Consider the following 14,689-nt stretch of genomic DNA (forward strand, 5'->3'; position numbering starts at 1 on the left):
TTTTACTAGAGTCTGAACAATGCCATTCAATCTGCAAAGGATATTTATCTCAAGGTCATATGGCTATGCACTATATTTGTGTTGGCTTTACACACAACCAGCAGAACATTCAATGTTAACAACCTGCCCTCGTTCCCCAAGTTCTCACACCATTTCTGTGAACTGGCTGGTGTAAAGTATGATAGATTAAAAAACTTATTTGAAAAAATTTAAGTAATAGATATCACCTGCCCTCTCTCTTTGTCTCCTGTGCCTAAAAAGCATGATTCTCTAACCACAGAAATTACCTGTGCCTTATACTGTTCTCTCAAGGTCTATAGAAACAAATACCTGTTTGTTGATGCCACTGTCCTCAGAGATGCTTCCAACATTTGAAAAACTTGGGGGTCTAAGACTAAGGACATGTGAGTAAACTACCTCCAGCTTCTCTCTGACAGAAGGAAATCTATCTATCTATTTTTGGAACCAAAGGGATTGCATTACTTATTCCATTTCTCAAGGTTTAGAAAGGTATTTCTCAAACTCAAAACCTGATATTCAAGGTCCACCATTTTCTATGAGTACAAAAGATAATGATAATGCCTTGGTTCAATAAGGACCTCAAGAGAACTCATCATTGGAAGAGCCAAGTGACCTTCTCACCCTCAAAACAAGCTCATTTGGGTTCCGAAACTCAGTCATTTCCCAATTACCCTAGGGAAATGTATTTTAGTGCTGATGCTGGGCTGTGTTCTGAGCAGCTGGAACATTGTCTCCTTGTCTCCTGATTAAGCTACCTGAACTCTAGTAGCTTGATGAAGGGCTAATGGAGGAGAAAATGTTCCCAGTCAGTCATGTCCATTGGTTGCTTCGGCTGGGCTAATGAGACATTAGCTTGCGGGTAGATTTTTTTTTTTTTTTTGGCACCCTGTATTTTCACTGCTTGGCTCTCCGTCAGCACCCAGCAAGAACACTTCCTCACTTACTCCCGGTTGATTAGATTTTAGAGCTTATTACTCACATGCTAAAATGTTGATGTATCTGTTTTTGTGCTTGTTATCTGGGTGATTGGAATGTTCGGCCGTGATGTTCATATCAGCGGTACAACGTTGTACTTCCTAGTGAAGAAAACAATTGGGAAACAGGCGATTAGAGAACATGGTTTACATTGCTGGGAACACAATTAAAGCCTCTGGATGTGTGGGCAGCTCTTTTCCTTCTATGATGTTATTTGGATTTTATTTCTGGTCTAGACCTATGATCTCATCAGTGTGGGAGAACTCCGGATGCAGAAACTCCCTTTACCTGCAACTCAAATCTAATTTAGAGCCTCTGAAAAGTGATTGATGCAATGAGAGGTTTGTGGCTTGACCACAGTCACATAACCAGTGTCAATGGTAAGACTTGATAAAGTCACTTCTCTATCTACAATGACTTCTCAAAGGCCATATTGCTAAAATGATAGTGTACTCACAGTTATTGTTATTTTTTTAAACTAAGATCTGCCTTCTCTTTCTTCCCTCTCTCCCCCGTCCCACTCCACTGAGAAAGCAAGAAAAACAAAACCCCTGTGAGAAACATGAGAAGAAAACAAATCCTTTCTTTAGTCATGTTAAAAAAAGTTTCAATCTGCACTTTGAGTTCATCACCTCTCTATCAGGAATTGGGTGGCATGTTTCATCATACGTCCTCTGGAGTTGTAGTTAGTCATGGTGTTGATCAGAATTCTTAAGACTTTCAAACACAATTGTTTTTAAAAAGTAGCTGCTGTGGTATAAACTGTTCTCCCAATTTTGCTCACTTCATTTTGTCTCAATTCATACAAATCTTCCCAGGCCTTTCCAAAACCATCCTCTTCATCATTTCTCACAGTAAAACAGTATTCCATCATAAGCATATATCACAACTTGTTCATCCACTCCCCAGTTTATGGGCACCTCCTCAGTTTCCAATTCTTTGCCCCCAGGAAAACAACTGCTAAATTTTTGTGCATATAAGTCTTTTTCCTCTTTCTTTGATGCCTTTGGAATATAGTAGTGGTATTACTGGGTCAATGGGTACACACAGTTTAATAGCATTTTGAACACAGTTCTGAATTACTTTAGTAGAATGGCTGGACCAGTTTATAACTCTGCTAACAAGGCATTAATGAGTCTGTTTGCCAACAGCCCCTCAACCATTTGCCATTTTCATTTTTTATCTACTTTACCAATCTGATGGATGCTGAGCTGGAAGCTGAGATATTTTAATTTGCATTTCTCTATTTATTAGTGATTCTAAGTATTATTTTCATATGCTATTGATAGCTTGGATTTCTTCCCTTCCCTATTTATATCCTCTGATATCATTTGAGGAATGGCTCTCATTCTTCCTAATTGAATCTGATCTACATCTATATCTATATATCTTAGTAAAGTTATACTTAGAGAAACTAGCTGCAAAGTTATTTCCTATTTACTTACTTCTCTTCTAGTTTTAGTTGTACTTATTATGTTTGTGCAAAAATTTTAATTTTATGTAATCAAAACTGATCATTTTCCTTCCTGTGAAACTCTTGATCTCTGGTTATGAACCCTTCCCCTTTCCACAGGTCTTACAGGTAATTTCTTCCCAGCTTTTCCAGTATATTTAGGATATTATCCTCAATGTCTAAGTCAAGTAACTATTTAGAGTTTTCCTGGTATATAGTGTGAGATGTTGGCCTGCACCTACTTTCTAGCTTTCTGAACATATTCTGTCTATTACAATGAGTTCTTATTCTAATAGGCAGGGCATCTAGGCAGGAGTTCAAATCTGGCCTCAGGCAGTGCCTAGCTGTGTGACCCTGGGCAAATCACTTAACCTCATTTTCCTTAGTTGCTCGTCTGTAAAATGAGCTGGAGAAGGAAATGGTAAACTACTCCAGCACTTCTGCCAAGAAAACCTCAATGTGGTTACAAAGTGTAGGACCGAATTAAAACAACTGTATGATAATAACATCTCCAATAGTGGAGCTCTTTGGATTTATCAAACACTAGGCTACCATATTCATTTGCTTTGGTGTGTTGTGTTCCTGATTTGAATTTGTTCCACTGATCAACTTCTCTATTTCTTACCTAGTATACTGTAAATGAGTTGTTTTTTTTTTTTTCATGAATATAGGTTTGTAATATAACTTGAGATCTGGGGTAGCTAAATCCCTTCTTTCCCACTTTTTTTTTCATTTATATCCTTTAGTTTCTCCAGGTGAATTCTATTATTGTTTTTAGTTCTATAAGGTGGTAGTTTGATGACTGGTATGAAACTGAATAAGTAAGCCAACATACATAGGATTGTCACTACTATTACACAGGCCTCGCTTACCCATGAGCAATGACTATCTCTTTAATTACTGAGATCTGCCTTTATTTATGTAAAGAGTCTTTTCTAATCATGCCCATATAGAGTCTATGTCCCTTGGCATTTCCTGTCTATTCCACTTCATTAGGAAGCATTTATTAATGAAATGCTATGTGGAAGACATTGTGCTGGGCACTGGGGGAGATACAAATAAATCAATTATTTATTAAATGCTTACTCTGTGATAGACGCTGTGCTAAGCTGCTAAGGCTGAAGATACCAGAAAAGGCAAAAAGTCAACTTTGAAATAAATAGGTGTCTACAAAATATATTCAAAGAGGATAGAGGAAAACCAGAGGTCAAGGCATAGTCAATGAAAGGATCATCCTGTACTTACAATATGATGGTGGTAATATGTTTTATGTACAACTGTACCATAAGTGCTCTGTTCTATTTATTTCCACCCAGCACCCATTCATTCAGCGTTAGTAAGTGTCTGGTGCTGTGTTAAGTGCTGGGGAAATAAAAGACATGAACAAAATATTCCTGACCTCAGGAAGCTTGCATCCCATTGGAAGGTGGTTGGATCAGGAGGATATATACCACATGTATTAATATATGGTAACTGGAAAGCAGGACAGGGGTTCTTAACCTGTTTTTTTTAATTTAATTTTTTAGTCACGTATGCGCCTTTGTAAATAAGATTTTTACATGCATAAAATAAAATACAGAGAATTACAAAGGAAGTCAATTCATTTGAAAAGCAGTTTTTAAAATATTTAGTTTTTAATATTTAAATATTTAAAATAGCTAAAATATTTTTTAAAAAACCAAGTTCATGGATACCATGTTAAGAACCCCTGCTCTAAGGATGTCTTAAGACATAAGAACAGAAGCCACTATGACGATTAAGGGAAGAACAGATCATTGTAACTCTAAGGAGAAAGGATGTTGGTCAAGGCTGACGAAGTCATCCTTACATGGGCATGCGAGTCCCAAACATAGCAGCTCAACTACTTTCCCTCTCTCTTGCACCATCATTTTGCACGGGAGCCACCCTCTCCAGTGACCCTTCTTGGAGATGTATGCCTTGTGCCCGTGCGGAATTCTTTCTCCCTGGATTGTTGACAAGTCAAATTATTCTGCACTGTGTGTTTCAAAACCTTAAAGTCTGATCCCTGCCTAATAAGGGAAGTCATTAGCTGTGCACAGCTGCTCCAAAGAGCAGGAGCAAAGAGACACAGCATTATCAGGAGGAACATTTTACCCATGGCAGATGTAATGGATTTCGGGCACACGCCAAATTGGCACAAAGGCGTGACAGGGCCACCACAGTGGTTTTCCACAAAAAGTGCAAAGCCCAGGGAGAACAAGCAGGGAGGTATTCTTGATGTTCACCAAGTGTCTCCCTGGATGATCTCCCTTCTCTGTTCTGGGAGGGGCTTTGTTCTCATCAAAGGAAGACAAGCAAGGAATCAAGGAGAAACCTTTGTTTAAAAAACTCATGGTCCCTTCCCTCATTTGCCTTTCTTGGAAGGTGTAGGATATGGTTTCATAATCTTGAGCTTTCCCAGTCATCACCTGGAAAGACTTTTCTGGATATGTCTACACACACACACATCTTTATATGTGTTTATGTATATGTACATATATGTATGTGTATATGTATACACACATATGCCTTCAAGCATCTTACTTTCTACTGGTGATCAAGAGATCTTGTTGAGTAAAATGCTCTACAAACTGGAAAGATTCCATTATACACATTATGTATATATATGTATACATGCACACATATACATATGCACACACATGTATACATGTATGTGCTTACGTATCTTCACAAATATTCACAGTCAGTTCCATTGTCAGCCTTTATTATTTTAAGAAGCATTTATTAAGTACTTACTTTATGGGAAATACTGTGCTGGGCATTGGGGAGATAAAAAAAATCAGTTATCTATTAAACACTATGTGGTAGGCACAGTGCTAAGCTGTTAACACTGAAGATACAAAGAAAGGCAAAAGGTCCTTTCATGCACACATATACTCAATATACATATGTTCAGTCATTTTTAGTCATATTTGACTCTTCATGACCCCATTTGGGATTTTCTTGGCAAAGATACTGGAATGGTTTACCAATTCTCATTTTAGAAGTGAGGAATCTGAGGCAAACAGGGTAAAGTGACTTGCCCAGTGTCACACGGCTAGTAAGTATCTGAGGCTGGATTTGGAGTAAAGAAGTTCTAACTCCAGGACAGGAGTTCTATCCACTGCATCACCTAGCTGCTACATACACACACACACACACACACACACACACACACACACACACATACATACTCCCCTGACTTTATGGGGATTTTTTTTTATGCTCTGCTCTATTTTGAGTAATAGAAAATGTACAGTTTAATATGAATCCTATAATGAATGAACCAGGGCAAGAGGACTCAAGGAGGAATTCTTGAAACATCTAAAGGGAAGCCCTGTTTCCTCTCTTCCTTCTGTGACCCCCATGTACAATGTTAGCACGTGAGAGGGCGTCAGTATACAAGAAGGGGAAGAGAGTTGGATTGAAGCCAGGGAGAGTTTGGACCCTGCCCCATTCACAGGCTAGTCTGCACCTATGGGTAAATCCTGTCACTGCAGTCAACCTCCCCCTTCACTTGTGCAATGGAGATGACAATACTTCACAGGGTTGCTGTAAGGATCGTGTCAATCCAACAAGCATGTTGTTATGTGTGACACACTGTCCTAGGTGACGGTAATGGGGCTACAAAGACAAAAACATATAATTCCTGCCTTTAAGCACCTTACTTTCTACTGGTAATCAAGAGATCATGTTGAGTAAAATGTTCTACAAACTGAAAAGATTCCATTATCAGTGCTGATGCTGAGAACAGTACTAATGTATCACTAATGCTCTAAGGCAGTAAGGAAGCCCAGTAGGGCAGGAATATGTGGAGTCAGTTTGTGAGGTGTCTACTCCACACAGGCTATCATCTCCCAGAACTTGGGAACACCCCACAAAGCTCTGCCTGCCAAGGATAAGACAGACCAGATGTATCTCACTGAATATGGAAGGAAAGCATTCCCAGTTCCTCTAAAACGCACACCTGAGATTGCTAACAAAGCTATTTCCCATCTGCCTCAGGGAACTGCCTCATTCATTATAGTCTCCCAATTCTTCTTGGTTCACATGACCCTGGGAGGCCAAATTCTGCTCAGATTGATTCTTAGCTATTAGCATGACCATTTTTATGAATCAATCAATCAAGCCTTTATTAGATATCTGCTAGGTGCCAGGTACTGTGGATATAGGGCAAAAAGTAACAGTCCTAAAGAAGCTTCTGTAATAGCAACTCATGGCTTAGAAAGTACTTTCTTTTATTTTCTTTATTTTCTCCAATCTAAACTTGGAGAGGATTACATGCTAACATCCCCCCCCTCACCCTTTCTCTTTTTGGTTCAGACTTCTGATTTCATCAGTGTGGGGGACTTTCAGTGTGTAAACTCCTTCCACCTGGAAAGGAGAGAACAAAAATAACTAAAAAAAAGATAGTAGAGGAACACCTAGCAATTATTAATGAGGCCACATGAGTTTCTTTGGATGAATTATATCCAAGGGAAGGATGGAGAGAAGGAAAGAGGGAAGGAAGGAAGGAAAAAAGGAAGAAAGGGGGGGATGGAGGAACAAAAAGAAGCAAGGGAAAAAATGAAGAGGAGGGAGGGAAGGAAGAAAGGAAAAAAGGAGGGAAGAAAGAAATGGAAGGAAGGGAAGGAATGAAGGGAAAGAAAGAGGGAAAGAGGAAGGGAAGGAAGGGAGGCAACAGTGTTGGAGAAAGGATTCTTGCTCAGGAATTGGTTGGACCAGATGGCCTTTGTGGTCTCCTCTGACACAGAGAGGCTCTGATTGTGATAATGTTATATGTATGAATCATAAAGTTACTATCCTGAGTTTTACTTTTTCAGATTTGTAGATATGATGGGCTCTAATGAGATTCCTCTTCCTTTTATCTTAAGGAGACTAACAGATGGCTGTGGAAAGGTCGTCAATGTAAATTTTCACCTACCACCATTCCCATGTGGGTGAGGAAACATTACTCTGCATTTCATGGAATCCTTTGGTTATTTTAATCACTGACAGCCACTCAGATTGGGGTCTCTTTTGACCAATCTTTTGGTACCCCTCACAACCAATCTTGTACACTCCAGGATAGTTTAATTTTTAATTGTTCTGAAGCACATTTGAGCTTTATATTTATCGAGCCATTTTCACCACTCTTATGGTGGTGATGAACAGTTTTATTACATTTCAAAAGCTCTACTGGAGAAAAATGACATATGACTAATGAACTTGAGATTTTCCATGATACTTAACCTCATTTATAGACTAAAAGACAGTTGGCAATCTCAGATGCCAGGAAAGAAGACTATCTCCATCCATAATTTTGGTCACTAGAATCATATCTCCTTACTGAGTAGGGTAAGGCATGTACATAGAGGAAAAAAGAATAACACAATGTGAGGTTTGAGTAACTGGAATTGTTTGAAGCATGGGTGTTAAGGGCTGGCTGAAAATGGCTACACTGGCTAATCATGGTATGCTTACCTCATACATTCATGGACCTGGGACTTCACCCATGTAGATACTCCTATAAACAGAGTAAAACCTCTCTATGGTATCACAGAATTAAGAGTTGAATGGGACTTTAGGGGTCATTAGATCTAAGCCCTTCATTTTATAGGAGAATGAGGACCCAGAAAAGTTAAGCGACTTGCCAATGACTACAGAGGTAGTAAGTTTTAGAGGCGGAATTTGAACCCAAATCCTGACCCCAGCTATAGCACTTTCTACGGTACCTAACCCTCAGTGATGTGTCTGAAAAGTTAGCCACGTTGTTGCTGACCTCATGATGGAGGATCATGAATTTACTGAACTAAAAGGGACCTGAGAAGTCAAGTCCACTCTTATCACTTGACAGATAATTTGGGGTGACCTAATCATGATCATACAGGTAGTAAAATGGCAGCACTAGGATTTAAACTCAGGTCTTCTTACTCCAAATTCTGCATAATTTTCACTGTATTTGTGGTGAAGTATCTAGAGTGCTAGGTCTGGAGTGAGGAAGACTTGAGTTCAAATTTGACTTCAGATTTTAACTGTATGAACTGGGCAATTCATTTAACTTCTGTTTGCCTCAGTTTCCTCAGCCATGAAATGGGGATAATAATTATATCTGCCTCCCAGGGTTGTTGTAAGAATCAAGGTCATTGATTAGAAGTTTATAAAGTGCTTGGCACACAGTAAGTACTTAATAAATGCTTATTCCTTTGCTTCCCTTTCCTGCTTAAAAATTGCCTTGTTTTATCCCATTGAAAGTCTGATATACTATGAAAGGACTATGGTGATATACCATATGGCAGCGTGGTCATCTAAGAATTTGCCTGGTTAATTTTTTTGATTTAGCTCAACAAAGTGAGCTTTAATGATATCTTTGATTGAGGAATCTCGAAAACATGTATGGACTCTTCCACAGTTGACTTTGCCCTCTCGAGGCTGAGGCAACCAGGTATATCTCTAGCTGGTTTTCATGATTTCATCCCAAAGGAGCATTACCATGATACCTTCTCTATTGTCTTGATCAGGCTGGGGCTGGTTCTGTATGCAAGTATGTGAAGCAACAGAAAAGAGACAGACTTAGAGCAGCCAAGCATCCTCGTTGTTATCAGAAACCCTCAGATAGTGTTGTCACCTCTGTTTTACTTTTCCAATTAGGAAAACGACAGAAAACAAAGAACATTCATTAATAATGTTAAATATCATTTCATTAAAGCCTGGGGGTTCCTTTTGCCCAAGGTGCCTCATTTTGCCTCTAGGATAATGCCATTGATAATTCCTTAAAGGAATGCGAAACTCATTTTGGATGCTCATGAGATCATTTTGTATACCACTGACTTTTCTTCACCAAAATTGGCATTTCAAATTTAATGTGATTTTAATAGGTGTTAAAAAAATCCATTAAGGTGACACTGACAGATGGGGAGTGTGCTATAAATTCACCTGTGTAGCACCTTGGAAATAGCTTCCGATATGGTCTTATGCAAACTTTAATGTCCTAGTGGAATGGTTATGTTTAATTTTATAACTCGCAGGCAACTACAGATGGGGTGCCAAATGAACACAGGAATTTCAGAATTATAAAAGAAAACACTAGAAGTTGTTTATGCTTGGAACAGAATGATGGTCTCAGAGGTTAGAAATTGGCTATATAACAATCTGTGTGAGAAAGATGGAGTCAAAGACTGTCTGGGAAGTAGAGAACAGACCACGTGGGGAACATACTGCTATGGTACATAAGCAGTGTGACATTGTGGAACCAGGAGGACCTGGCTTCATATCTGCTTCTGATACGTACTGACTGTGTGAGACAACCCTCAAAGGCTAGATGTTACAGAGAAATTGCCCACTTGCATTGTCCGAGGGAGATTCTCACCAGAGAATTCTCTATTTCAATGAAATCAAAGTCCTTTTCCCCATACTATGTTATGGTAGCTAAAGGGTTAAGCTGGTTGCCTATGGAGAAAACTCTTTGGAGAAGTTGTTGTCATCACCCAAGCTGTGTTCTTGGGATACTATCACCTTGGTCCTGCTATATGACCTTAGGAAAAATTAACTTCTCTCACCTCAGTTTCTTCATCTGCAAAATGGGGGAGTTGAACTTGATGACCCTTAGGGTCCCTTTTAGCTCTAATTCTTTGCTCCTGTTACTAATGGTTCTAATAAGAAACAGCTAGCATTCATATAGTACTTAAAGGTTTACAAAGTGTTTTATATTGTTTGATTCTCTCAAAAACCTGGTGAGATACGGGCTATTATTACCCCATTTTGCAAGAGAGGAAACAGGTTAATTAAGGAGCTAGCAAGTATCTGAGGTAGAATTCAGACTCAGGTCTTCCTGATGCCAAGTCCTGTGTTCTATCTACTAGGCTATGTTACTGGTTCTGGGGATGGGTTTGAGTCACAGTAAAACTGTAATGGAAGAGGCAGCAGAGATCAAGAGGGGAGTTTTGGTAGATAGGGCAACCATTGTGTCCAGGGATGGTGTGTGCATATGCGTGTGCGTGTGAGTGTGCTCGGCTCCTTCCTCAGACTACTTCACACTGACTGCTGCTCACATGCTCTTGGAGGCTAGGAACTGTTTGGTTTCTGTCTGTCTATTCTCAGTGCCCAGAACAATGACTTGCACATCACAGGCTCTTAGTAAATACTGGTGGGATTGAATGATAGCTAAGTGACCCCAAGAAAAGGGAGATTCCAATAATTAAGTGCACACACACACAAATCCTAGATTTCATTCCTTGAAATATTTCTCATGTAGTGAAGAAACAAATACGTGTATATACATATATAAAAGCCCTCCTCTCTCTCTCTCTCTCTCTCTCTCTCTCTCTCTCTCTCTCTCTCTCTCTCTCTCTCTCTCTCTTTCTCGCACACACACACACACACACACACACCCTGCCCCTACAGAATGCTTGGCACACAGCAGATGTTTAATAAATGCCTGTTGATGGACCAATTAATTGAATATGCTGGGAAAGAGCTCCCCTCTCATTAGAAATAATAGCTGACATTTACAAGGTGTTTTCAGGCTCAAGAAGTGCTTTGTACTCAGCTCATCTGAGCCCCACAAATGACCTGTGGTAGCTGCCACCCATTTTATAGATGAGAAAACTGAGGCACAGACAAGTAAAGTGACTTCCAGGGTTCCACAGTTGGTAAGAGCAGCTAAGTGGCACAGTGGATAGAGTACTGGATTTGGAGCCAGGAAGACCTGAGTTCAAATCCGGCCTCAGACACTTACTAGATGTATGACCCTGGGCAAGTCACTAACTCCATTTACCTCAGTTTTCTCATCTGTAAAATGAGAAATGGCAAACCACTCCAGTATCTTTGCTGAAGAAAATCCCAAATGACATCACAAAGAGTTGGACATGACTGGAAACGACAACACGGTCAGTAAGAGGAAGATTCAGGCCTCTGCCTACAGTGCCTCCTGGGCTGATTTCATGTCCAGCTTTTGGATGCTTATCTACCTATGCCTCCATTTAAAATCTGGGTCTTCTAAGCTCTAAAACCACCCCTGGCAATGTTTAGCTGGGGCCCAGAAAATGGTATTGAAAATACTGTTCGTGTTCCCCCAGCATTCCTTTGTTCCTGTGAACGTGTAGTAATCTACATGAGGCATCAATTACATCACCAGGCAAGGGACTATGGAAGGAAATGTCAAGGACATCTCCAAATTCTGTCTGAAGTAATTGAGACCATTGGCCCTTAACAAATCACCAGTGGTTGGGGCTCAGCTGGATGAGGCTCCAGTCTCCTGAGTGTGGAGGCCTTACTCAATCAGTGTTAACTGTAACCGAGGGCCTTCCCTAAAGATTTTGTCCGAGGAAGGCTGGACCTGCAGCCTCATCTCCTAGCTTATTTCTTAAACCTCTGATCCTTCTAATGTGATCAATATGCCACCCATCCATGTTGCCATTAAGCCCCGTACTTTGGAGTAAGAGCGCTAACAAATGCACCTCTGGAAGCTTCAAGGGTCATGGCCAGAAAGGAGAGAACGTCTTTGTCTAATGCTACAATGAATTCTTCTAAATGACCAGTGATTCAGAAAGTACAAATTCAGATGATTCCCTTCCCTCCAAAAGACTCTTTGCCAAAGAGAGAGAAGGGAAAAAAATAATTTATTTTAAAGAGGTTGAAGGTGAAAATTAGTCTGACGTTTTTCTCATGTCATAGCAACAGTGCTGTCTGTTGGAAGAGGGACTGGTACTGTTCCCAATGATTCAGAATCTACTTATGGTTATAATGTCAATAGTTTAAAATGCTGCTCCCCATCTTTATGAAATAATAATAATCCACATTTGTGGATTTGCCTTTAAGTTTATATTCATATATTTTTATATAAAGTAATTAAGAGTTCTTTCCTTATAAAAATTCAATGTATATTTAGAAGAGTTTTTAAAAGTCCTTTCCTTATTAAAATCCATTGGGATAGGGAATATAATCACTACTCTTTCCATTTTATAGATGAAGAAACTGAGGCTCTGAATTTGGATGGGAAAATTATATTTTATCTCAATATAACTGGGTTCCTTTGCAATCCCATTTTCAATCCTATTTTATATTTTACGCAATTAAAACATAATGCTGAGAAGGGGATCCTAAGGCTTCACCAGACTGCCCAATAAAATTTACAATTTACCCTATAAATTTACCCTATAAAATTTACAAATTCCTACTACTGAAATACCTCAGTTACAACATCATTATTCTTGAGATCAGATAATCTAGGGGTGCTGAGTTGAAGGCTGCCTCTGGAAAATTGTAAAAACCAAATTCAATGAGAAAAACTGTGCAGACCAAGAGTCATCCTGGTTTAGAATAGAAGTCCTTGCCATTTTTGACTGTAAGTTATGCCTATGGATCCCTAATTGGAATGCTGCATTTTAAAAACTATGTTTTAAAATCATATATTCTTAAATTATAACTGAAGGAAAAGTTAAATTTTAGTTAGAGTATATTGAAAATAAAGAAGCCATTTTTTTCCTCGTCTATTCCACGGACTCCCTTAAAATCAATTCATGGATCCCAAGTTAGAGGTTCTGCCTTACAGGAAAAGCTAAGCTCCATTTTAAGTACGGGTTTATTAGGCCTTTACATTCAAACAACAAATATGATCACTGCAAAGCGTTTTTTAAATTAAGATTTAGGATCCACTCTAATGCCCATGATCAATTTCAATGACATTCTGCACCATTATGAACAAACAGTCTTTTAAAAAATGGTTAACGGAGAAGTTTCGTTAAGTTAGATGACCCAGAGAGGGGGAGGTTTAGGCCTTTCCTACTGTAGAGTTCATTGGCTTTCAGTTACTTCTGCCTCGTCGTCCTTTTGAGGACAGTAAATATTTTTTTACCTGCTCTGAATAAGTTACACCTTTTCAATCAAGAGAAGATGGGAATAAAAGGCCAAAACCAAAAGCCTCCTTAATAACCCTTCTCCCCACCTCCAATCCCACTAGCACTATGACCCTAAAATGTTGGGCTATAGAGTTTTGGTGCTAAAAAAAAAAGAAGAAAGGTAGAAAGGAAAGGAAAGGAAAGGAAAGGGAAGGAAGGAAGGAAGGAAGGAAGGAAAGAAGGAAGGAAGGAAGGAAGGGAAGAAAGAAAGAAAGAAAGAAAGAAAGGAAGGAAGGAAGGAAGGAAGGAAGGAAGGAAGGAAGGAAGGAAGGAAGGAAGGAAGGAAGGAAGGAAGGAAAGGAGGGAAGATGAAACTAGGAAAAAAGGACCCCAGGTTTGTTAGCAGCAATAATTCTGATGCAGAAAAGCCCATTTTAAGTCAGATCAAGTATACAGAGGTGTAGCTGATTATTTTGAATAATTAAATGGTGTCAAAACCAGCTGTGATGAATAGCACTGGGGTCTCAATTCATAAATAATTGAGAAGCCGGAGTTGCATTTGATTGTCCTGATCAAATCCTGCTCTCTGGAGGATAAATGTTTGTCCTGAATACCATCAACATTGTTAAATGCCTCAATATTCCTGCTCAGTCATCCAGCCCACAGTCAATTGAACTAAATCACTTTTAACACCACACACATTTACCATCCTCATGAATACAAAATGTTTGACTTACACCATTTTCTTTGTGCCTGAATAGGTGCCTTCTTTGGTTAGCGTCTGATGGCTGACAATAAATAATTTAGACCCTCCCACTTCTCCCAGGAACTGTGTGAACCTCGATGGTTGACAGTGGTCCAACTTTCTACTACCTTTTTGTTTCATTCTGCTCATGCACGGAATGGAGTTGGTAAGAACTGGGCTCGAAAGCCATTTTTGACACTTCCTGCCTGTGTGACCTGGGTCCCTCTCTAACCTCTCCAGCCTAATATTCCTCATCTGAGAAATGAGGGGATTGGGCTAGATTGCCCTTGGGGGCCTTTCAGCTCAAAAATCTGCCCTCCTACCATCTCCTTATCCTGGCTAACCACAAGAGCTTTGGGAGGAATCTTTAGTTCTAAAGTTATGATTTTATGATTATGGATTAAAAATGGTTGTGATTCACTTTACATCACCCCTGGAAACAGTGGTGCTTTTGTGATTACCATTGGGTATACTAGATTTTCCTTGAAGGATGCTCATGTATAAAGCTAAAGATCCTTGTTTTTCATCTTATTCTCTAGACAAGACACTTGCAGAGTATTATGGTTTTCTAAAGCTCAGCTGTATCATTAAACGCATTTTGGGGAGTAGGTAAGGTGGCTATCAGTGTCCCCATTTTACAGATGAGGAAACAGAAGCAGACCTGTTTCCTCAAGTGAC

General features: G+C 39.4%; 1 protein-coding gene across 2 annotated transcripts in view; it reads right to left on the reverse strand.

The window, feature by feature from the left end:
- The window catches only part of PTPRG (protein tyrosine phosphatase receptor type G), a 796,984-nt gene that overhangs the window by 38,264 nt on the left and 744,031 nt on the right, over positions 1-14,689 (reverse strand). For both annotated transcript variants that reach the window (XM_072650205.1, XM_072650203.1), the window contains one exon: positions 1,001-1,097. In XM_072650205.1, coding sequence (XP_072506306.1) covers positions 1,001-1,097 — 97 coding nt within the window. The remainder of the gene's footprint in view (positions 1-1,000; positions 1,098-14,689) is intronic.

Source organism: Notamacropus eugenii, chromosome 3, assembly GCF_028372415.1.
Source record: "Notamacropus eugenii isolate mMacEug1 chromosome 3, mMacEug1.pri_v2, whole genome shotgun sequence".
Lineage (NCBI taxonomy): Eukaryota > Metazoa > Chordata > Mammalia > Diprotodontia > Macropodidae > Notamacropus > Notamacropus eugenii.